Source organism: Lichenostomus cassidix, chromosome 10 (genome assembly GCF_008360975.1).
Source record: "Lichenostomus cassidix isolate B80296 chromosome 10, HeHo_3.0, whole genome shotgun sequence".
Lineage (NCBI taxonomy): Eukaryota > Metazoa > Chordata > Aves > Passeriformes > Meliphagidae > Lichenostomus > Lichenostomus cassidix.
This window is the reverse complement of record NC_139491.1, coordinates 490106-512304: the sequence shown is the minus strand read 5'-3', so window position 1 is coordinate 512304 and position 22199 is coordinate 490106. Positions and strand designations below refer to the sequence as shown.

Here is a 22199-nt window from a genome sequence, read left to right as displayed (position 1 = left end):
CAAACCATTCCTGGTTCTATGCTTAAAGCCCCTGGCTTGCTCTTTGGGTGCCATCAGCTCCAAACCCAATTCCAGGGCAGAGCGCCCCGAGCATGGCACAGCTCTAACACAGTCACTGCTGCTCAGACTCCTCCACTTCAGAATCAGCCATCTGAGCACTGCCCAAGCACGTCCCTGGCTCAGGGTGTCCTCATTGTGCTCAGTCTGTCGGGGAGCTCTGAGGATCTGCAGGTCCCCTGACACCCCTGAGAGCAGCCAGCCGCGTCCCTCTGACGTCAGGAGCGCCGGGCGAGGAGCTGCGAGCAGAACTGACAGCTCCTCTCCCCAGCTGCTATCTTTAGGGGCTCTTCATGCCACTCTTCCTGCCAGGAGGAGCAGAGGACGTGAGGAGCACATGCAGAGCCATCGCTGCGGCTTGGGAAAACGAGCTGTGGCTGTGCATCTCCAACAGCCCTGGGCAGCTCTGCCTGGGCAGCTGGGCTGGAGCCTCCCTGAGGGCTTCTGGGCTGCCACCTTCTGTGCAGAGACATCTGAGAGCCTCCTCCAGGGCCTCCAGGGGCTCCACAAGATCTGGAGAGGGGCTTTGGACACAAGTCTGAAGCAACAGGCCAAGGGGGAGCAGCTTCCCACTCTCAGAGGGCAGTGGTTAGGTGGGATATGGGGAAGAAATTCTTCTCTGTGAGAGTGGTGAGGACCTGGCATTGGAGCAAGCTGGTCTGGGGTGTTCCTGCCCATGGCAGGCAGTGCAATACAGAGAAGAATTTCCTCCCAGATCTTATCTAACTCTCCCCTCTTTCTCCCCCAAGGGTCCAGGCTGAGAGCCCCATGCAGCTGCCCTTTGAGGTGTGCCTGCAAGCTGCAACCTGGGCTTAAAATTCACTTCTTCCTGGAATGAGTCCACTTTATTACCAGGATTTCTCTTTAATGTATTTTATCTGTGAAAATTAACAGTTTACCTCATCATAAACTCGGATTTGAGCAATGAGGCATGACCAAAGACTGCAGAGTGCAAGTCTGGTTATTTAAATTCATTTCTGAGCGCTCCATTTTGCTCCCTCACTCTATGACTTATGTTTTTCCGGCTAAAGGTTTTCCCAAACGCCACATGACTCAGCCCAAAATGTTACTTAGGTTTAAATTTATTTGAATATGTAATTTTTCCAGCATAGTTTGTCTTTTCCCTGGGCACAGAGACAGGGATGGGGAGTGCAGGAAGCAGCTTGCCCTGGGTGATGCAGTGCCGGTCGTGGCGAGGATGGAGGGAAGTGGGTGCATACTGAAAGGACACAGGAAGTTTGGGCAGGAGAAAATCACATTATGGGGAAGCTGAACATCCAGGGAAATGCAGCAGGCACTGGTGGGCTCTAGATGATGACAGATAAATTTTGCTGAATGAATGGACTCTCCTGCTGTCCCCAGGTACTTAGTCTTCCTGCAGATCAAGAGGGATCTGTACCACGGGCGGCTCCTGTGCAAGACGTCAGACGCTGCGCTGCTGGCTGCCTACATCCTGCAGGGTAGGGCTGGGTGACAGGAGAAATTCCCTTTTCCTGCTGCTTCCACTATTGCACTCAGAGCAGGTCACTGCACCTGCAATGCCCATGGCACCCAGCAGTGCTGGGCTGGGGAGGGTGAGGATGGCTGCTGGGCTGGGCTGGGCTGGGGAGGGTGAGGATGGCTGCTGGGCTGGGCTGAGGAGGGTGAGGATGGCTGCTGGGCTCTCCTTGCAAGGCCACACCTGCCCTGGGGTCACAGTGTCCCTGAGAGCAGCCCTGGGCTCACCCAGCTCCTGCCCTCCTGCCTCTTTTTCCCCCTGCTCCTGCAGCCTGAGGAATTGATAAATTTGGGACAGCGGCCATGTGCTGCCAGGTGATTGCCACATAAACAGCAGAATTAATTGGACTCAGTTAATGCCTGACAAATGATCCCTGGCAGCAGGAGGCACAGCGGGGTTGGAGCAGCATTCCTGGGGTGTGCTGAGGTCTGGGTGCTGCTGGGAAGGGGATGCATGCTGTGCTCTGGCTGTGCTGCTCTTCCCAACTGGATGTCTCTCCCACCAGCTGAGATTGGGGACTACGACCCAGGGAAGCACCCAGAAGGCTACAGCTCCAAGTTCCAGTTCTTCCCCAAACACTCGGAGAAGCTGGAGAGGAAAATTGCAGAGATCCACAAGTCAGAGCTGAGGTAGGGGAGCTGCAGGGTTGGTGATGCTCAGAGCACTTTTGGGGTTTTCACTCGGGCCATGGGCTGAGCCCTCACCCCTCACAGGTCAGATCCAGCTAGGGCCTTGCTCATGCCTCAGCTGGGGACAGCCCAGGGGATCTTCAGCTGGGGACAATGACCAAGCCCCTCATAAACCCCCTCCTGCCTCACCCCTCTCTGGGGACATGGGGTGCAGAGACCATCAGCAATTCCCATTATCCCATGTCACTGCCACATGGAGCTGTGTCCCAAAGGGACTAAGGGTGCCCAGGGAAGGGAGGTGGGTTTAACTTCCCAAAGCCCCATCAGAGCTGTGTCCTTATGTGCCAGGGGCTGCTGCCTTCTGCCCCCAAACTCTCCTTTCCTTTCCCCACGGTGAGGTGCATGTGCTGCAAGTGGGGAATTCATCCCCAAATTTGGCAGATGCCTTTTGGCCCTTCCCAGTGCTGCCAGTTCAGTGTGGCTCCTGTGGTGGGAGAGCATGGGCTGGGCTTCAGTGCTCCTGCTGATCCCATAAAAATCTAATGGGAATGTGCTGTGGCTGATGCTTCATCACTAACAGAATCCCTGTAGTGTTCCTTCACCTTCCTATCTCCCATGGAATATTGTTTTTTCCCGTTTTTCCCTCCTGCAGTGGGCAGACACCAGCTACTTCAGAGCTGAATTTTCTCAGGAAGGCCCAAACTCTGGAGACCTACGGCGTTGATCCACACCCCTGCAAGGTAAAACAGCTCCTACCCCAATTCCTTAGGCTGTTGCTGGGTTGGATTCCTCTCTGCAGCCAGTGATGATCTGCAGAGGTGCCAGGGATTGCCCCAGGTGTGTTTGTCACCTGCCAAACCCCAGTGGTTTGGGGGACATGGTCAGGGGGATGTGCTGGGGCCATCAGCCTTCTCCAGCCTCAGCCCCAACCCTGGCCAGTGTGAGTGCAGCGAGAGCAAACACTGAGCCCTGCCAGGGGTGTCCAGGGAAGCCAAAGGAAAGTGTTTTCAGTGCAGACAGCTGTGACAGGGTGGTCGATCCTCTCCTGCTGAAGCAGGGCTTTGGGAGGCAAGAACAAGGTCAGTGATGTGGCTGAGGAGCCAGCAGGCATTAATCTCTCTGTCCATCGCTCTGCCCTGCCCAGCCTGTAATCCAGTTTGCTGCTGGAAATGCTCTTTATTGAGTGAGGATGTCACTGCGTGTGGCTCTCTGGTCCCTGCTAATCCCATCACATGCAGATGGATGTGGGATATAAACAGACAGAGAATTCTGGGCTCAGGCAGTGCCTGTGCTGGGCTTCCCTGGGACTTTCCCTGCATTGTGCCACATAAACACACAGGTGCAGTAAACTGGGGGGATTCCCTGTTTGGGGGCAGTTTCTGAGTACCCAAAGGGTTGCTTTGCTCTGAATTCTCTCTAAACCAGTGGTCTGGCCAGCAGCCACCCATTTGTGACCTTTGCTGCTAAAGTCAAGAAATTGCCTTCCTTTTCAACTCCAATAACCTTTTGGATGTATTTGAGTTGCACTGAATAATGTTCTCTTAACAGCTAAGGGCAAACATACACACTTGTAGGTCTGTCAGCAGAATTCTGCCTAATTCATCAAGAGCTGCTGTTAATATGCTTGAAGGATCTGGAACCCAAAGTTAAATGAAGCTGATTCTGTTCTCTCTTCTCCAGTGGATTGTGGAAAAGTTTGGATGAGGCATTGTTTCCTCTCAGCAGGCACCCTCAGCTCAGTGTCCCTTGACTCAACCCTGTTTGAAGTTTTCATAGTATTCTCCCCAGAGTTTTCTCCCCAAAATACAAACACAAAGAAAGATCTTCCTTTCTTAAGCCAGGCTCACCTGAGTCCTGGGCTGTCCTTGGTTTATATGTAAATCCCTGTAGGGATGTGTGTGTGGATAACAGGGGTCCCTCTGTTTCTGTGTTTGACAGAATTTCTGGCCTGGCCAAAGAGAACCATGGGATCATGGGTTTGGGTTGGAAAAGTTCTCCAAGACCATCGAATCCAACCCTTCCCCAGCACTGCCAAGGCCACCACTAGCCATGTCCCTGATGGTTAGTGTGGAAAATGCCACATCCATGCATTTTTTTGAGCCCATGCAGGGTCCTGTGCCCCATTTAGTACCCCCAGCCCCTCCCAAGCCTCTGTATCCCCAGGAGTATAAATCCCTCTGCCAAGACTCTGCTGCCTTTCCTGAAGGCTTTCCCAGGTTTGGGAAAGAGCCAAAGCACTTTGGGCAGCCCAGGGCCTGAGCTGGGGCTGTTTTCTGCACAGACACCCAGGAATGTCCCTCCTCTGCCAGCTGGGGCTGCAGCCTCCCCAGGGGGATGGGTTTGGGCTTCTCCCCTTGCCCTGTGCAGGTGTTGGGTTGAGATTCAGCATTCTGCCTTTGGCCATTCAGCCTTGACAGTTGAGATGGACTTTTGTTCTAAGCATCCCTCAAAAGCCCTCTGGCTATCTGCTGGCCAAAAAACCCCCAGGGTGAATCCAGCCATTGCTGCTGCCCCACAAGTGTTTCACGTTTTGCAGTTCAGTCTGTCCCTGGATTTCCCTGTGTGCAGTGCAGTCACCAGTCCTTCCCTGGAGCCCAGTCCTTGGGGTTGGGTTAAAGTGCTGACACTAATTAGTGGCTTTGGACTGGCTGGATGCCACCCTGGGCACTGACTGGGCAGGGCTCCGAGGGAGGGAAGTACAGCCTGGGGTTATCATGTTCTGGGTTAATTGCTATATATAATATATATATATTTAGGACTTGGACGTCAGTGATCCTTGTGGGTCCCTTTCAAACCAGGAGATTCTATGATAGTATAATAAATAATTATAATAAACTATATCTATTATAGTAATTATAGATACTAAATAAGTAGTATATATCTATATAAGTAGTATATCTATATACTAAATAAATAGTGTATTTCTATGTAATAGCTATATATACATAGAGCAGTACAGTTACAATATGTACTATATAAATATGCATTAATTGCAACAATTGCAATATGGTATTATATGAATAGCATAAATCCTATATATGTCAGTATGACATTTAATATAGATGCTAACATATAACTGTCCTGTCCTGCTGGCAGTGCCCCAGCTGTGGGGCTGAGGGGTGGCTGCTCTCCCAGCTGTGCTCTCCCAGCTGTGCTGTGCCAGCTGTGCTGATGCAGCACTGCTGTTCCTTGCAGGATGTGTCTGGGAATGCAGCTTTCCTGGCCTTCACTCCCTTTGGCTTCGTCGTTCTGCAGGGAAACAAGAGAGTTCACTTCATCAAGTGGTGAGTTGCCACAGTTGCTCCATGGGTGTCTCCTGGGCTCATTATTCTCTACATTTTTCCCTATTAAACTTCATCCTCCCTGTCAGCCACATGCCAAATGCCCCCAGGCCCTGTGAGCCTCTCTCAGCTGGTCCTGGGTCACTGCAGGATGTCCAGTTTTGCCAGCGTGTCCCTGGCAGTGGCACTGCTGCCAGCTGTGTCCACGGGATGAGTCCCTGCTGACCCTCAGCTTCCCCCAGGCTGTCCCCCATCCCAGAGCCAGGTTTCTAAGCCAGGGCTGCTCCCACCACCCTGTGGCATCTCCCAGGATGGAAAACAGGGTGTGGAAGCTGCCCTGCTGCCATTCCTAGCACCGACTCTCAGCTCACTGTTATGGGAGCTGGCTGGGCTGGGTGGGCTCTGCACTGCTGTGGGCTCTGCACTGCTGTGGGCTCTGCACAGCTCCCACCTGCCTGTCCTTGTCCCTCCAGGAACGAGGTGACCAAGATGAAATTCGAAGGGAAGACTTTCTATCTGTATGTAAGTCAGAAGGAGGTGAGTGCTTCCCCTTCCCGTGGGATTTCCTGGGCACAGCATGGTCGTTCCTTCAGTGGGTTCCCCAGGAAAAGTGGCAGCAGCATCACCCTGGCCTGGCAGGGCAGGGACATGGGGACAGTGACAGTGGCTGCAGCTCCATGGCAGTGCCAGGGTCACCTCCCTGCTCCTGCTGGTGCCCAGATCTGAGCACTGGATCTGCCAGGCCTCCCCAGCTCCTGGCCATGCTTGCTTTCCCTCAGGATTGTTCCCAGGGTGCTAATTCATTGCTGTCATCCCTCAAAGTCAGCTGGAACTGCTCTGGCTGAACGTGTTCCATCAGCTGGAATTTTTGTAAAAAGCTGTGTTTCTGGCTGTTGCCAAAGGCTGGGGTGGTGGTGTTGGCACTGGAGCACATCTGCCCATCCCTCATGGCAGGTGCTGCACCAGGCTAATCCCTGTGTCCCAAACGGCTCCAGAGCAGGATCTGTCCATGCCAGTGCCACTCTCCAGCTCTGTCTGCTGCAGTCTTTGTGTGTGGGGTGAGCAACACTCCCTGTTCTCCCCCCTGACTCCCTGTCTTTCTCCTTCAGGAGAAAAAAATTGTTCTCACCTATTTTGCCCCGACACCAGAAGCCTGCAAACACCTCTGGAAGTGTGGGATCGAGAACCAGGCTTTCTACAAGTGAGTGCTGCTTTGTGGGGTGTCCTGTAGCCCCCATGGGTTGGTGCCCCCCTGTGTCACTGGGGTTGGTCACTGGCCATGTGGCACCTTGTCCTGGTGGCCCTGGCAGAGCCACCAGCCACCAAAAGCACCTCTGCCCTGCAGGGTCCTTGCTTTGCAGCTCCTCTCTGCTCATCCCTCCTCAGCAAACTTCTATCAGGAAATTGTAACTAATTATTTGGGATGAAGCCTGGAATGCCAAGCAGCACCATCCTGCTCATGCCATAGTTCACCCAACCCGCTTTGTGCTTGGTAATGAGTTTTATTTTAATCAGCAAGCTGCGAGACAGAGCGTGCAATGCATTCCCACCGGGAATTCTGCAATCAGCAGCTGCAATCAGCAGGTTTCGCTCCTCATTACAAGAACATGAAATGAAATTGCAATATTGCTTTACAAATCTCCCTGTGATTAATGGTGGCAGTGAATCACCACCGGGTTGTGCACCCAGCAGGTGGACCATGGGCTGGGCTGAGGTGCTGCTGGGCACTCCCGGGGTGAGGGGAGCTCCTGTGGGATGGGAGGAGATGGGATGATCCCTCTGGGGAGCTCCAACCACCCTGGCCAGGAGGGGCCAAGTCTGTCACCCCAGGCCATGGTGGAGCTCCAGTCCCTGCACAAGGATGTCACTGCTGGCCCTGGGGTCCCAGTGGGAGCTGTGGCCACCTCCAGACGCCTTGGCAATGGGTCCATCCTGGACATGCTGCCGGCAGGGATGAGCTGCAGGTGCTTCTGCCCTGCCAGCCAGTGCCACCCACTGCTGGTGACATTCCTCACCTCAAGGGCTCTGCTGCTGCTGGTTCCCAGCAGTGTGGGACACTCACACCACTCCTGGTGCTGTTGCAGGTTGGAGAAGTCGAGCCAGGTGAGGACAGTGTCCAGCAGCAACCTGTTCTTCAAGGGGAGTCGCTTCCGATACAGGTAAACCTGATAGCAGCAGCAGCTGCTGCATTGGATGCTTTTTGGAAGCACTTTGGGGAGCAGTTTGGGGCTGCAGCAGGCCTGAGACATCACAGAACCTTCCAGAGATCCCCTGTTGCAGTGTTGACCCCCACCAGGCCACTTCCACTGCTGTCTCTGTGTCACAGCTGCCACCCCCTCCCCAGCCTCACAGGACTGAAGGATGGGAGAGGAGGGGGATTTGGGGTTTGAGAACAACAGGCTGTGAAACAAATCACCACAATCCCTAAATTCCTGCTCTGAGTTGCTGGAGTGACAGCCTGGACCTGGGACCTCATATCTGCAGGATGAGACCCCCCAGTGTGTCCCCAGCGTTGAGGTGCAGTGCTGGCACCCTCCTGGCTGGCACAGGAGTGCCGTGTTGTGTCCACCCCATGGTGTCCAGCATCCTGTGTCAGAAGAAGCACAAAATGTAGTGGCAGAGGTGTCAGCCCAGCCCTTCCGAGTTCCCCCATCGCCCCTGTTCCCAACAAACATCTCTGCTTTCCCCTGGAGCTGTGGGGAGACACCCTGGGAAGGTGTGAGGGGAGGGGGCCAGGCTGTGCACGGTGTGACCAGGCTGTGCTCTTGTCCTCACCGCTGCTGCTCTTGACCTGCAGCGGCCGCGTGGCCAAGGAGGTGATGGAGTCCAGCGCCAAGATCAAGAGGGAGCCCCCTGAGATCCACCGGTGAGAGCCCAGCAGCCCCCAGGGTGCCCGGGGTGGCACTGTGCCCAGAGCACTGCTGTGTGCCCGGGGCGCTGGCTCTGTCGTGCCTCTGATCTGTCCCCTCGTGTCCCCAGGGCCGGGCTGGTGCCGAGCCGGAGCTGCCCCTCCATCACACACGGTCCCCGGCTGAGCAGCGTGCCACGAACCCGGCGGAGAGCTGTGCACATCTCCATCATGGAAGGTAGGACTCAGGACAGCTCTGCCACCACACCGGGGCTCAGGGCACAACACGGACACCTCTGTGCACACGTACATGTACACAGACACACACATGTACACACACATGTGCACAGACACACACACACATGCACACATGTCAAGCTGAGGCCTCAGCCCGTGGCTTGTCCCCAGAAAGGCTGGTGTGGTGTTTTGCCAGGCTGGAGGGAGGACAGCTGCTCTCCATCCCGGGGCTGTGTCACAGTAAGATGCACTGGGAAGAAGGGCTGACAGAAGCGAAACGCTGGGAGCAGATGTGAAGCTGAGCTGCCCCATGGGACTGGGGACATGCTGGGGCCGTGGCTATGCTGCTGGTGACAGCAGTGTCTGACTCCCAGTGACATGGCCGTTCCCTGCTCCTGGATAGCTGTAGGGCCAACCCTGCTCAGCACGGCCACTCTGGTCCTGGTCCTGGACTGCAGGCAGGGACAGGGACTGTTTGCCCAAGGGGCAAGATTTAATTCCACCCCGGGATCCCAGGGTTGGTGTCTGTGCCAGTTTTGGGCACGGAAGCAGACAGGGTCACCTCTGCCACCCAGTCACTTGTGACAGTCTCTCCCCCACGTGCTGTTGTGAGGCAGCCAGAGCATTAAATCACCTTTCACCATAAATCACCCCGAGCTGGTACCACCCCTTTGCTTTTGCTCACTCTCACTTCAGCTGGGTCCCGTGGGAATGCGGATGCCCAAAATAGTGCTGACCGCAGGGCTGGTGGCAGTGCCACTCGCAGAGCTGTCCCTGTGCTCCCTGTGCCCCTGGGCCACCATGGTGAAGTGCCTGGTAAAGATTAAAACCAGGGTCAGCGTCCACCTGTGGCTCATCAACCACTGCTGCCGGGAGGTGAGGGTGAGGGTGCTGGCGCTGGGGCCACGGCTGCTCTCCCGGGCCCTGGGCATTCTGCCGCTGCTCCCTGCTGCCCCCAGCCTTGGCCACGATGCTCCTTACGGCCCTGGGGACCCATTTGAGCCAGGTAATGCCGCGCCGCGGGGTCTGGGCTCTTCTGGGGTGTCCCACGGGGTCCCCATAGTCAGCTGGTGACCACAGCCCCGGGAGCAGGCGGGGTGCAGGATATGCGTGGCAGGCAGTGGGCTGGGGTCTCTGGTGCTGGGCTCTCCGGGTTCTTATTGCCACAAAGCAGCTCTGGTGGCAGGGCTGGACACAGATTTCCCAGGATTTTCTAGCTTCTGGTGTCAGTCCTGTGGAAGCAGATGGCAGGAGGGTTTGGGTCTGGGGGGCCAGCACTGCCCTCATTGTGGTGATGAGCAGGAGGACACCCTCAGTGAGTGTCCCCGTGTCGGGGATGCAGAGGGTGCCACAGGGAATGTTGCCATGGGACAGGAGAGCACAGAGCTGGCAGGGGGAGAGCATGTTTCCTCCTCACTGCCCGGGAGCCCCGGAGCTGCTGTGGCACTCACACCAAACGGGGCTGAGCTGGAGGCATCCGGGCAGTGCTCACAAACGAGAGGCTGCAAATCCCCGGGAATGTGGCCGGATGAGCTCCGGGTGCTGCCCTTTGCCCTTCGTGGTGACAACATGCCAAGGTGCTTTGGTGCACTGTGCTCTTCCCATGGGGACAGCTCCAGCCCTGTCCCTCTCCAGCTACCTGCACAGTGGCCCTGGGGACCAGCTGGTCCCCACCATGACCTTCAGACACCCTCCCTGGAGCTAGGGCCACTGTGATGTCAGAGCTCCTATCCCCTCTGCCTGCCAGAACTACCTGAAACAAGTCCCATGTGTGTGGTTTGTTGGAATTTGGAGACGTTGCTAGGGGCAGGAGCTCCTCAGAAGGAAAGACTGTAACTCAGCCTGGTATGGGGCTGGGGGCTGGCACAGGGGGCTGGCACAGGAGGTGGCACAGGGGGCTGGCACAGGAGGTGGCACAGGGGGCTAGCACAGGAGGTGGCACAGGAGGTGACACACTGCACATGCCACAGTGCCTGCTCGTGTGTGAGTGATGTTAAACTTTTGGTTTGTGGTGAATCTTTAGAGCTCAGAGTAGCCTGTGCTGCAGGGCTCTCCTGCACGTGATGAGGAACACGTTAACCCCACCAGAGCAGCACCACCCTCTCTTGGCACACCTCCCACGCTGGGATCTCACCATTCTCACCCCTCCCTGCACCCCCCGCGATGGCTGCACTGCCCAGCTCATTTCTGCTGCTGTCACCCAGCTCATTCCTGCTGCTGTCACCCAGCTCATTTCTGCTGCTGTCCCAGGCAGCTGCCTGTGCTGCCGCAGTGCTCCGGCTGGCTTTGCCAGAGGCTGAGGGGCCCCAGGCACTGTGGGCAGCTGCGAGGGTGACTGTCACTGTCACCTCAGGGCACTACAGCCCGCGGGTTTGTGTGCTCGGCTGCAGATAAGCCCGGGCCCTGCCGGCTAGCAGCCAGCGGCTGTCTGTGACAGTGACAAGCCAGGCGGGTGCCAGAGTGGCACCGCCGCAGTCACGAGTCGCGTTGAGGGGGCTGCAGGTCCCGAAGGACCAACAACAACAACAACAAGCAGCAATCCCTGGCAGCCGTGCCCTGTCCCCCGGGGGACACGGGGCTAGAGCAGGGCAGGAGGCTCCCAGCTGGTGGGAGGTACCCCCTGCACCCCACTGATTGTCCCCCTTCCCCCCTCGCTGTCCCCCCAGGTCTGGAGTCCCTCCGTGACAGTGCCCACTCGACCCCGGTGCGCTCAGCCTCCCACGGCGACGCCTTCGCTGGCCCAGGCCGGAGCGGCCGCGCCGAGAGCAGCGAGAGAGTGGCCGTGATCGCCGACGAGAGCTACAGCCCCGCGGACAGCGTGCTGCCCACGCCCGTGGCCGAGCACAGCCTGGAGCTGATGCTGCTGTCGCGCCAGGCCAACGGGGCGCCGTGCAGCATCGAGGAGGAGAAGGAGTCGGAGGCCGGCACGCCCGCGGCCGAGGCGGAGGGCGAGCTGCGGGCGCTGTGCCCGGGCGCCGGCGGCCTGGGGCCGGCACAGGCCCAACAGGTGAATAAGTTTGTTTTAAGTGTCCTCCGTTTGCTCCTTGTGACAGTTGGACTCCTCTTTGTTTTGCTCCTCCTCCTGATCGTCCTTACCGAGTCCGACCTTGACACTGCCTTTTTCCGTGATATCCGCCAGACCCCCGAGTTCGAGCAGTTCCATTACCAATACTTTTGTCCCCTCAGGCGATGGTTTGCCTGCAAGCTCCGCGCCGTGGTAAACCTGCTCATTGACACCTGAAGGCAGGAGCCACCACGGGGGCCTGGACCTGCCGCCGTCCCCGCGCGGGACCCGCCGGGGCACTCACTAACCCTCCCCTCCCGACCCCGAGCCCGGCCGGCCGAGGAGGCGGCTTTCCGGGAGGAAGAGGAGGGTGGGCGCAGCCCCCGGAGCCTCCTCCTCCCCGTGCCCAGCGCCGCTCCCACCCCCGGAGCCCGCACAGCACCTCCCGTCCCGATCTCACGCGCACGACTTGGGAAGCACCGAGCAGAGAGGAATTCCTTGCTCTGCCACCCCAGCAGCCGGGGCTGGCGGGGCCGTTCCGTTCCGCAGGAGCTTTAGCAATGGTGCTACTGAGGTTTAATTTAACACTCGTGTACTGTCACGGTATTAAATCCGCACTGTGCCCGCCGCCGCCCTCCGCCAGCCGCTTGGCAGAGCCCTCCCTGCTCACCGGAGCCTCCTGCGAGGTGACACAGCCGCCACGCTCTCGGGGACGCCCCGGTGCCCCCCCTCCCCATAGCGCAGCCAGCCGGAGCCCTCGCCCTGCTGCGGATTCGGCCCTTCGCTACCTTTTCAAGCCTTGAAGCATCGGTGCTCCCGGGGGCAGGGGAGCATGGAAGCCAGGGGACGCCAGGGACACGCGGCCAAGCCTGGCGCGGAGTTCTAGTGACTGTCAGATTTATTGGGAAGACCATTACCCTCCACCAGTTGTACCTGTTTTGTAAAAAAACCAAGCAAAAAGAACAAAAAAAAAAAAAAGAGACATTTCAAGGTCTATTTTAACAAGGAAATGCTATTTTGTTATCAAATCTAATCCAATCTTTTTTTACTTGACGGATGGGGTGACCGTGGGTGCCGGTACCGAGCGGTTCCCAGTGAGAAAATGGTTTTAAGAGCAAACACCGGGAGCCCAATGCCAGCTGAGTCCTGCTGGGTTTGGGACAGAGAAGGAGCTCTGGTTTTGGGACTCTTCCCAAGAGGACACAAGTTCAGGAGCACAGGTGACACCGAAGAAGCCGACGGACACCTTTAGCCCAACTGTTGCTAAGTGCAAGTCAATGAACCCGACGCATCACACTGGTGATGACACCTGCGACCCTTGGTCACCAGGAGCAGCAGCCCATCCACAGGGAGCAATAACAGCCAGTTCTGGTTAGGTTTGGGTGAGAAGCTGGACATATCAGCAAAAAAAAAAAAAAATTTAAAAAAAGGTAAAAACAGTTTAGCAAGTTTAATTTCATCTCAGGGAGAGATTTTGCCGTAAGCTGGGGCCATAACTGCAGTTTTACAAAGCCTGATGTCCATGTTGTCTTTGAGCATCCAGCACCGGGCGGGACGGTGACATTGTCACTGCAATAAGGGAGAGGTCCCGTTGGGGGCACAGCCCCCTGCCCAGGTCACGGCTGCAGCCACCTGCTCACAGCACGAGGCCCGAGGAGGGGCTGGGCTCCAGCCCTGGCTCCAGAGCTAGGCAGGACCCCTCCAGGAAGGCTCCAGGAGGTGGAGGAGCGATTTTTTTTACATGATAATCCTGTTTTATGCAACATAGCAAAATTAACTCTTAGTGTAGTGTTCCTACCTCAGCCCATAGTGCTGATGTTTCTATGCAGTTGTGCTCGTCCGGACGCTGACGTTTTTCACCCCAGGTTAGCGCTGCAGTGTCGTCCTTCCTCCTCCTCCTCCTCCTCTCCTCACTGCAATGTTCTGTGTGATGTGTGACAGCACAGCTCCATCCTTTCTGGACACATCCTCCAAACCCCCAGCTGGGACCTTCCACCTTGGCTTTCCTCGGGTAACGCTCTGTGCCAGCCCCAGGTCACCTCTGCCGTTGTCACCCAGCGTTTTACTGCAAAACCACGAGAATTGGTGATTTTTCGTTGTACGTTTTCCCGTCCGTCCCAAATCCTGTTGCGTGTTTCAGGCTGTTAGTTTTACCCGTCTTTCTATCAAAATGTTGTTTCCATAGGTTCTGAGATCAGAAACCCATCAATCTTGTCCTAGCATACTGCATCTTTCGGCAGTAGACAGTAAAATACCTGAAAATGTGAATTTCTTAGTTTTCATAAAGAAAACCTAGAGATTAACCTTTCATGTGCCAAATACTGTAAGTTACATCTTTTTTTCCTTCAAAATGTACCTTTTTCTACATATCCAATACCTTAGTTAGCATAAAATCATTGGTGCCATGAAAAGTATTTTTAAATTTAAATAAATATTTAAATATCATGAAAAGCAGAGTCGGGATGAGCTTTGTTCAGTGATTGGTTTTTCTTTATTTAAGTGAAAACTCAGCTCAAACTGTGAGAAATCTGGTCTTTTAGCAGCTTCTTACTGGAGTGTGGAGCATCTTCGAGCCACGAGAGTTCCAGAGCTGCAGGTGAGTCCCTCACACATCCCTGCACGGTGGGAGCACAATTTTACAAATGCACCCAGGAGTTTTGGGCCCCTCGAGACAAGGAAGGTACTGAGGGGCTGGGGAGTGTCCAGGGAAGGGAACAGAGCTGGGGAAGGGGTTGGAGCACCAGGAGCACCTGAGGCGGCTGGTGGGGCTCAGCAGGATTAATTTCATTTCCATGGAAGACACGGGTGCCAAAGGCAGTTTAAATGATTTATTTTAATTCTTTCAAAAGTACACTTCTGTCCTGAGAAACAACAGTCAGCTTCGGAACTGCTTAATACGGAATGAACGAAGTCAACGCAGAAAGTTACAAAATAATACAGATCTAAGGCACTTCTATTCTGTGAACACATGCAGGCGGCCGCTGGAATTGCCTCCCACCAGGATGTTCTGGCTGGGGTGCACAACGTTAATGGAGCACACAGAGCCGAGGCACTCCACGTTGCAGAAGGAGTGCAGCAGCTTGCCAGTGTCCTGGAAGACCTGGATCTGCCTGGGCTGTGCCATGCTGCCCACCACGAAGCAGTGCTCCTGCTTGGGGTCCCAAATGGCTCTGAAGCGGGTCAGCCAGCGGCCTGTGTTGCTGTTGTGTCTGCAGGGGAGGGAGAAGAGGAACATTCCTTCTCATCAACACAGCATTTCAAATCGTCATTTATATTTGCACCCTTGCCTTCTAAGCCTTCAGCACCTGAGCACTCACACTGCAATGCTCAGATCCCTGCAGTGGATCCCTGATGCAGGATGGGGCAATACCGGAGTGGTTTGGGTTGGGAGACCTTAGAGACCATCCAGTGTCACCCCCTGCCACTCCACTCTCCCAGGTTGCTCCAATTCCTGTCCAACCTGGCCTTGGACACTGCCAGGGATCCAGGGGCAGCCACAGCTTCTCTGGGCACCCTGTGCCAGGGCCTGCCCACCATCACAGGGATGAATTCCTTCCCAAAACCCAACCTAACCTTGCCCTGTGGCAGTGGGAAGCCACTTGCCCTTTTCCCGTCCCTCCAGGCCCACAGGAGTGGCCACAGTGCTGCCCTCAGTCCAGGTGTGCTCTCCTTACCTGATGGAGCTGAGCAGTTTGACAGTGGATGACAAGGACGTGGTGTCGTAGACCCTGCACACAAAACAGCACATTAATACAATGTACCTGAGCTAAAAAGACAGCCCTTCCCTCCCACACCAGGATCAGCTCCGGGGGCCACCCAGGAGTGTGGGATACAGGGAGCAGCACACAGCCAGCCTGGCCACAGGCACCAGCATCCAACTGGAATTATGGATGTGTTTGGTGGATCTGCTTTCAGCTGGAACTGCAGCCCCCTTTCTGGCAGCTCTTGAGGAGGGGCTGGAGAGGCCAAAGGCCAGCCCAGCATCCCACCTGCTCCTTCACCCCCTTGAATTTTGGGGATCCCACCCCCAGGGCAAAATTAAATTGTGTTCACAAAGTAACCAGGACAAAAAGAACCTCTAACACAAACAACCCACAGCACCTTAAATGATAACACGGTAGGCTACTTAGAGAAGAGGTGATATCATCATTATTTCAAGTACCAGCTGCAAACAAATTTAAGTTTCTGAGTATTTAGTGTTTGTGTTCACCAGCCAGGTGTTGGCTGGCTGTTCTTGTGGGTTTTGATTTCATTTTATAAAGATTAACAGAACCTGCATATTTTTACTGTTAAATATCCTGCGGGAAAATGAGAATTAGAAAAAAAACAACCAAACCAAAAAATAATTAAAAACTCATAAAAATGTTAATGCAAATAAATCTTTATCATTTTTTAAAAGTGGTAAAGACAGAAGGTTCTCAATGGTGGGTCATGTGGAGAGGTAATAATAGTAACAGCAACAATAATTATGACAATGATGATAAACCACCCAAACAGTTGGTATTTTCCATGAGGATTCTTCCTTCCACAGCCTTACCTCAGCTTGTCATCAGCACACACTGTCACCACCCTGCTCCCAGTGCCAGGTGAGAAATAGGCTGAAGCCACACTTTTGGTGTGTCCTGTGAGAGAGCTCAGGGGTTTGTTCCCCTTGGCCTTCAGGTAGCGAACGTCGAAAACACCAACGTCCCTGCAACAGGTACCACACACACCTAAATAATTATCCTTCATTTACCTAAAAAGCTCCAGAGGCACAGCAGGCTGTGTGGGAGCTGGCTCAGAGCTTCAATATCTACTCAAATGGTGGCTCCAAGGAATTTTGGCAGCACCAAAACCACCCCAACCAGTCCTCCATCAAGTCCCTCTGTCTGCCAAAGCCCACCAGGCCCATCTGTCCCCACTTCCAAAAGGTGAAGGGAAATAAAGCAAATCCCACCTTAAATTCTGCTAAGGACTGAAAACTTGTTTTCTAAAAGGACCAAGACAGCTTTGACTGTACACTGAGGCTGACAAACTGCTCACCTCCAGCTATCCCCAGCACACAGACCATAAAAGAACAGTTTATTTTGGGCTACGTACACTGAGCCAGCAACCAGGAAGTACTGTTTGTTCACGGGGTGCACGTGGACTGTCCGTGTCCTCCTGAAGCCAATGTCTGCAGAGAGCTCCGAGGACATCCCTGGGGTCCTTCTGTCCACGACAGCCACGTCCCCATCCCACTGCCCCACTATGGCAGTGGAGGCACTCTCTTCCAGGAAGTCGAAGGAGGAGAAGTTTTCCTCACTCCGGCAGACCTGAGCCCAGGGAAGGTCAAATGTCACCAGAACTAAAGGAAACACCCAGTTGTTCCTAACACCCAAACACTCCCTGGGCTATGGGCTTCATGCTTTCCCTTTTTAATTCACTAAAAACATGAGTGCAGCCCATGTGACAGCCTTACCCAGCCAGGCAGATAACCCTTCTATGAAACAGGTATGCTTTCCACAGGGGAAATAATTAGGAGATAATCAACCATCCAAACCAGGCCAGCAACAGCACACTCCAAATTCCCTGTCAGAGCTCCTAAAAGGCACTGTCACCTCTGTGTTCCAGCAATCAAAGGAACACAGAGGAACACTTGACCACACACTGAGCAAGGATTAAGGATATCTTTTCCTTCTCCAATGCTGCAGAAACTTTTAATCATGTGCAGAAATGTAAACTTGGAAACTGGGAGAACCCAGGCTGCCACTGGGTTTTGGTGAGCAGGAAACATCTCCCTCTTTTTGTGATGTTAACTAAAGGTTAATTCACACGTCCTTGTGCAAATAGCACTTGAACTTTCTCGATAATAAAACAAGCAAATGACTTGGTACAAGCAGACTAAACCTTCCCAGCAGTGCCCCAGGGAGATTTCCTCACCTCATCAAAGACAGCCCTGGTGACATCACCACAGCGCAGAGTGTCATTGCTGAGGGACAGCAGGTGAGCAGGGTTGCAGGGAGAGAAGTGCATGCAGTTGACCTGGAAGTTGTGGGGGTTGAAGGTGTGGGCTCCTTCCTCAGACCTGCAGCTCTGCAAAACAACACATCCCACAGATATAGGTGCTGATCAGTACAGTTATTTCTTGTAATTACTACAACTCTTAAAGCCAAGTCTCTGGTTTTTGAACGTTTTTTGGAGGACACAGAAGAAGGTGCTGGGTGAGCAGAGAGAGCAGCACAGGTAATACACACAGTGAGGCTGCTTCTGGTCCCTAATTAGGCAAAGCTGCAACTTCCTGCTGCAGTGGTGCCACTGCAGCCACCAGCCCTGGATCTGGACAGCATCACCTGGCTCACTGTCACCCACAGAGCTGGTTTCTGTTACAGGATGTGCCTTTTACATCAAAATATGGACACACTGAGTTACTGAGAGCTCAAGCTGAATTAGTGAGCCAAACTGCATCAAAGCAGAATCTCCTGTGTCATCTCTTCTAAAGTTTGGATCATTTTGTTATTTTAAAAGAAACTGAACAGGCCATTTTGGACCAAGTTCTGGTTCATTCCACAAATATAACACTGCTCTCAAATGTCAGAAAAAAAACAAGCAAGAGCAAAAGGGAAAGCCATTCTGGCAACTCTAAATTTGACATTCCCCCTGGTATTATCCCTAAGAATGGAGGAAGCCTAAAACACCCTCATGAGCTTGACAAAATGCCACCCCAGGCTGTGCCCCACCTGCACCTGTCCTGAAGCACACACCTGGTTCAGGTGAGGAGCACATCAACCACTCACCACATTCCAGAGGCCAATGTGCCCATACTTGTCTCCAGCTGCCACAAGGATGGTGCTTTCGGAAGGATGGATGGCCATGGAACACACTCGGGCTTTCACCACCTTCCTGATGTTCTCCTCGCTCAGCACCATCCTGCTCAGGCTCTCCTGGTACCTGGAAAACCAAAATAACAACCATCACCAAAACATTCATCAGAGAAGGAAGGAGGGCCAGACAACACCCAGTTTTGGCTGCTCTTTTCACGTTACCTCTTTATGTCAGGTGTGCCCCTGTCAGCATCATCCACTTTCAGCTACAGACAGAAAGAAGATATTTATCAGAATCAGAGCCCAAGTGAAATTACATTATTCAAAAACAACTAATTAAACTAATAATACCTCACTTATCCTCATCCACGTGCTCAGTAAGGCCTCTGTCAATTTACTGTTCTCCACCTGATCCTCTGGAACCATGGGCAAAGGTCCAACTGGAACCTGAGGCTGGGGTGATATTGGCATTTTTTGTAACTCAAACCAAATAAAACCACAAACAGGGTGAAATGGTACTTTCCCCACACCAGATACTTTGAGAACACATCTACAATAGGACAGGAAATAAGCAGTAAAACCAGGTGATATCATAACCTTATTAAAAAGATAAAAAGAATTTCACTGGCAGCTCAGATAAACTGCCTCCCTGGGTTTCTTCCTCTCCTGATACTCCAGCAAGACCTGTATTACAGATTCAAATCTATTCTATAGCTCCGTGGAAGATTTAAATTCCCATCTCTCAGAACAACATAACCTTCACTTGTTGTGCCATCACTGCTTCAAAGAGAAGGTAAATATTCCCCAAGAAAATAAACCAGATCAGAAGTTACAGTGAAATAAAAACCAGAGTAATAAACCCTTGAATTTAAGGCTGCTCAGCTCCATGGGCTGTTGACATGGACTGTTTTACCTGTGCATCCCCAGCTTCACTGTGTCATCAGCCTGGGCCACAGAGGGGCTGGCTTGCGGCAAGGCTGTGGCACCTGCTCGGGGTGACAGAACTGACCCTTCCTTACTGTCCCTGTGTCACCACCTCCCACATGCCTCAGGGTTCACAATGCCCAGTGTCGGTGTCACCAGCAGCGGTTTTGGAGAGCTGCTGTGCACACACACCCCCTCCAGCCTTCCCCATCTCACATATTCCTCCACTGCTGGCCGGGCAAGTGTCTCCACCAAGGGAATGTCCAGTGGCTCCACTCTGAGCAGCCGCATGGATCTCCGCCGGGTTGTTTCCTCCTCCACCTTTTTAGGCTTGCGTCTGTAACTGTAAGAACATTTCAGTTACAAAACATGAGTCCCTGCACTTGGAGACAGACCCAAGGGCACAGCTGGGACACCAGCCCCTCCTGGCCCACTGCTTTTGCCATCAGTGACAGTGAGGAACAACACCCCGAGCACTTTGCAATGCACACACAGGTCCCACACCTCTGTTTTCCACGCAATATATCCAGCTATTGTCTCTTCCCTTCCCAGCTCTCCTCATTTATTATCCATCCTGCCACTCACGCACCAAGCCGGCCTTTCCCACCTCCTCCCATCACACAGCTTATTCTTTATTTAGGCTTCAGCTCATTTTCTGCTGTACCTGACACTGTTTTGGCACTGCCAAAAGTCTTCTCACCTACATTTACTGGCTACCTTCTTCCTTGCACCTTCTTCACGTGCTCTTTTTTCCCACATCTTTTCCCAACATTTGTTTTCATCCCACAATGAAGGATCAAGGATATAAATCTCACTGACTTTTATTTTACCTTTTTGTGACACGAGATTGCCTTTTAGTTGCAACTTGGTTAAGTCTTGCAGCTGACTTAAAGAGAAAAAAGAGATTAATTATATATATAATGAGCATAAAGGATTAACCCGTAAAAATATAATTATCTCAAAGTTGCAACGAACTTATTGCAATTATTTATAATAAGAAAGAGAGAAGCTGTGGCTGCCCCATCCCTGGAAGTGTCTAAAGCCAGGTTGGAAGAGGCTTGAAGCAACCTGGTCTGTGGAAGGTGTCCCTGCCATGGCATGAGGTGGAATGAGAGGCTTTACGGTTCTTTCCAAACATTCCATGATTCTGTGATTTTCATGGCTTTCCTCACACACCTGCCCCAGTGAGGGAAGGGTTTCACACCAGGAGGGATGACAGTACAATTATGACACTTGAGAAGAGCAGACCCTATACAAACCTCATGCAGCTTTAGAGCAGCAAAGAATTTAGCATTTTCTGTAATGTTCTTTAGTCTTTTCCTTTCGTAAGCTGATAGGTGGGAGTATCCATCCTGCAGAAAGAAAAGTCAAGTCAGTTAGTCTGCATCATACAGTTCCATGGCTGCAAGAGCAGTCCCAGGCTCAGGGAATTGAGTCTCTAAACTGATAAATGAGTTTAAAGTGGTTTGATATATTGGTAACAAACACAAAACCATACAAATTGGGGTGGTCACGTATCAGCACCAAAACCTGTCCACATGGGTCCAGTCTGCTTTACAAAACTTACACTGGCATTAACTCTATGAAGAGAAAAGTGTTATCACTTTTTCTTTTTTTATATAATGAAAACAATAATGAAGAGACTCAATAAAGAACTTAAAACTTCAGTGAAAGGGTAAAATGAAGTTGGACACAGCCAGCCAGAGGTTAAAAAGGGAAAAAAAAACTATGTACAGATTAAAAAAACACAACAAACAAACAAACAAACCAAAAAAACCAACAAAAAACCACTTAAAAACTTTACTTTCTGTAGAGATAATAACCGGGGGCGGGTCACTCACCGGAGCCGCGTCTGCCCCGTCGCTGCCGTCGCTGTCCGCATCCCAAAGCCCGTCTTGGCCGCGGGCAGCCGAGCTGGGCCCGGGCGAGGAGCCGGGGGAGGCTCTGGGGCCGCTGATGGGCTCCGGGCACAGCTTCTTGCCGGCCGGGATGCAGCTCTCCGCGGGGCTCAGCAGCCGCTTCTGGGAGCGCGGCCAGGCCGCCACGGGCAGCGGGGTGAGCAGCACCCGCAGCTGCCGCTCCAGCACCGGGGCCGCGCTCGGCCGGCGCTCGGCGGGCTCTGCCTGCGGGGAATCCGGCGGGGGCGAACGGGGCTCGGCGGGGTCTGACTCGGGGTACTCTTGCGGGGGTGAGCGCGGCTCGGCAGGGCCCGACGGGGAGCATTCCTGCGGGGGGAAACGGAGCTCGGCGGGGCGCCGCGGCGGGACCCCCGGCACCGCCGGGCCTTGAACCCTGCCCGCCAGGCCCGAGCCCGCCCGCCCCGCTCCTCACCGCCCCCGGTTTCCCCCCTCACAGCCCAGCTCCTCTCGGCTCTCCTCTCCTGCCAGACCCCGGGCTGGCCCGTGGCCCCCCGCCCTCCTCCTCACACCCCCGCTTTTCCCCGGACCCCTGTCCTCCCGGCCCCTCTCCTGGCAGCCCGGCCATCCCCAAGCCCCGGACCTGCAGCGGCTGCCGGCTGTGCGGTGACGGCTCCTCGGGCTCCCGCGGCCCGGGCTGGGACAGCGCCATGGCGCGCGCGGGGCGGAGCGGCGCTTCCCGCCCGCACGGGGGCGGCCCGGCCGCGCTCCCGCCCTCAGCGCCTCACACCGCCCTCAGTACCCTCTCATCGCCCTCTCACCGCCCTGACACCGCCCTCGGCGCCCTCACACCGCCCGCGGCACCGCCTGGGGCACCGCCCGGGGCACGGGACAGGCGTCACGCTGCCGGAGGCCGGGGGGCGGTGGGCGAGTGGGGAGAAATTCCTCCCTGTGAGGGTGGGGAGGTCCTGACACAGCTGTGGCTGCCCCTGGATCCCTGGCAGTGTCCAAGGCCAGGCTGGACAGGGCTTGGAGCAGCCTGGGACAGTGGAAGGTATCACTGGAGGGGGTGCTTTAAGGTCC

At 54.3% G+C, this 22199-nt stretch overlaps 2 protein-coding genes across 6 annotated transcripts in view; one reads left to right on the top strand and one right to left on the bottom strand.

The window, feature by feature from the left end:
• Positions 1 to 14008, top strand: part of FRMD5 (FERM domain containing 5) — a 62378-nt gene extending 48370 nt beyond the window's left edge. For 4 of the 5 annotated variants that reach the window (XM_085070187.1, XM_085070188.1, XM_085070190.1 and 1 more), the window contains 10 exons: positions 1420 to 1517; positions 2061 to 2184; positions 2837 to 2924; positions 5380 to 5468; positions 5939 to 6002; positions 6575 to 6666; positions 7550 to 7624; positions 8263 to 8331; positions 8445 to 8551; positions 11217 to 14008. In XM_085070187.1, the coding sequence (XP_084926313.1) occupies positions 1420 to 1517; positions 2061 to 2184; positions 2837 to 2924; positions 5380 to 5468; positions 5939 to 6002; positions 6575 to 6666; positions 7550 to 7624; positions 8263 to 8331; positions 8445 to 8551; positions 11217 to 11791 (1381 nt within the window). In that variant the 3' untranslated portion in view covers positions 11792 to 14008. The remainder of the gene's footprint in view (positions 1 to 1419; positions 1518 to 2060; positions 2185 to 2836; positions 2925 to 5379; positions 5469 to 5938; positions 6003 to 6574; positions 6667 to 7549; positions 7625 to 8262; positions 8332 to 8444; positions 8552 to 11216) is intronic. The other variant, XM_085070189.1, reaches the window with a different exon arrangement.
• Positions 14009 to 14368: 360 nt separating this feature from the next.
• Positions 14369 to 21900, bottom strand: WDR76 (WD repeat domain 76). The gene is made up of 13 exons (XM_085070185.1): positions 21760 to 21900; positions 21102 to 21485; positions 20520 to 20612; positions 20091 to 20146; positions 19477 to 19603; positions 18688 to 18789; positions 18559 to 18602; positions 18310 to 18463; positions 17456 to 17608; positions 16634 to 16848; positions 16092 to 16244; positions 15229 to 15282; positions 14369 to 14763 (listed from the first exon to the last, which is right to left on the bottom strand). Exons 1-13 carry the CDS (start codon positions 21826 to 21828, stop codon positions 14508 to 14510), a joined length of 1860 nt encoding a protein of 619 aa, XP_084926311.1. The 5' UTR covers positions 21829 to 21900; the 3' UTR covers positions 14369 to 14507.
• Positions 21901 to 22199: the final 299 nt, after the last annotated feature.

Bases quoted from the DNA above. Each gene is read 5' to 3' on its own strand.
- WDR76 (XM_085070185.1), bottom strand. From the start codon at position 21,828: ATGGCGCTGTCCCAGCCCGGGCCGCGGGAGCCCGAGGAGCCGTCACCG. The intron at 20,613-21,101 runs GTGAGTGACCCG...TTCTTTCTGCAG, and splicing joins ACGGGGCAGACGCGGCTCCG to GATGGATACTCCCACCTATC. The intron at 16,849-17,455 runs GTGAGGAAATCT...CCCTGGGCTCAG, and splicing joins CCAGGGCTGTCTTTGATGAG to GTCTGCCGGAGTGAGGAAAA.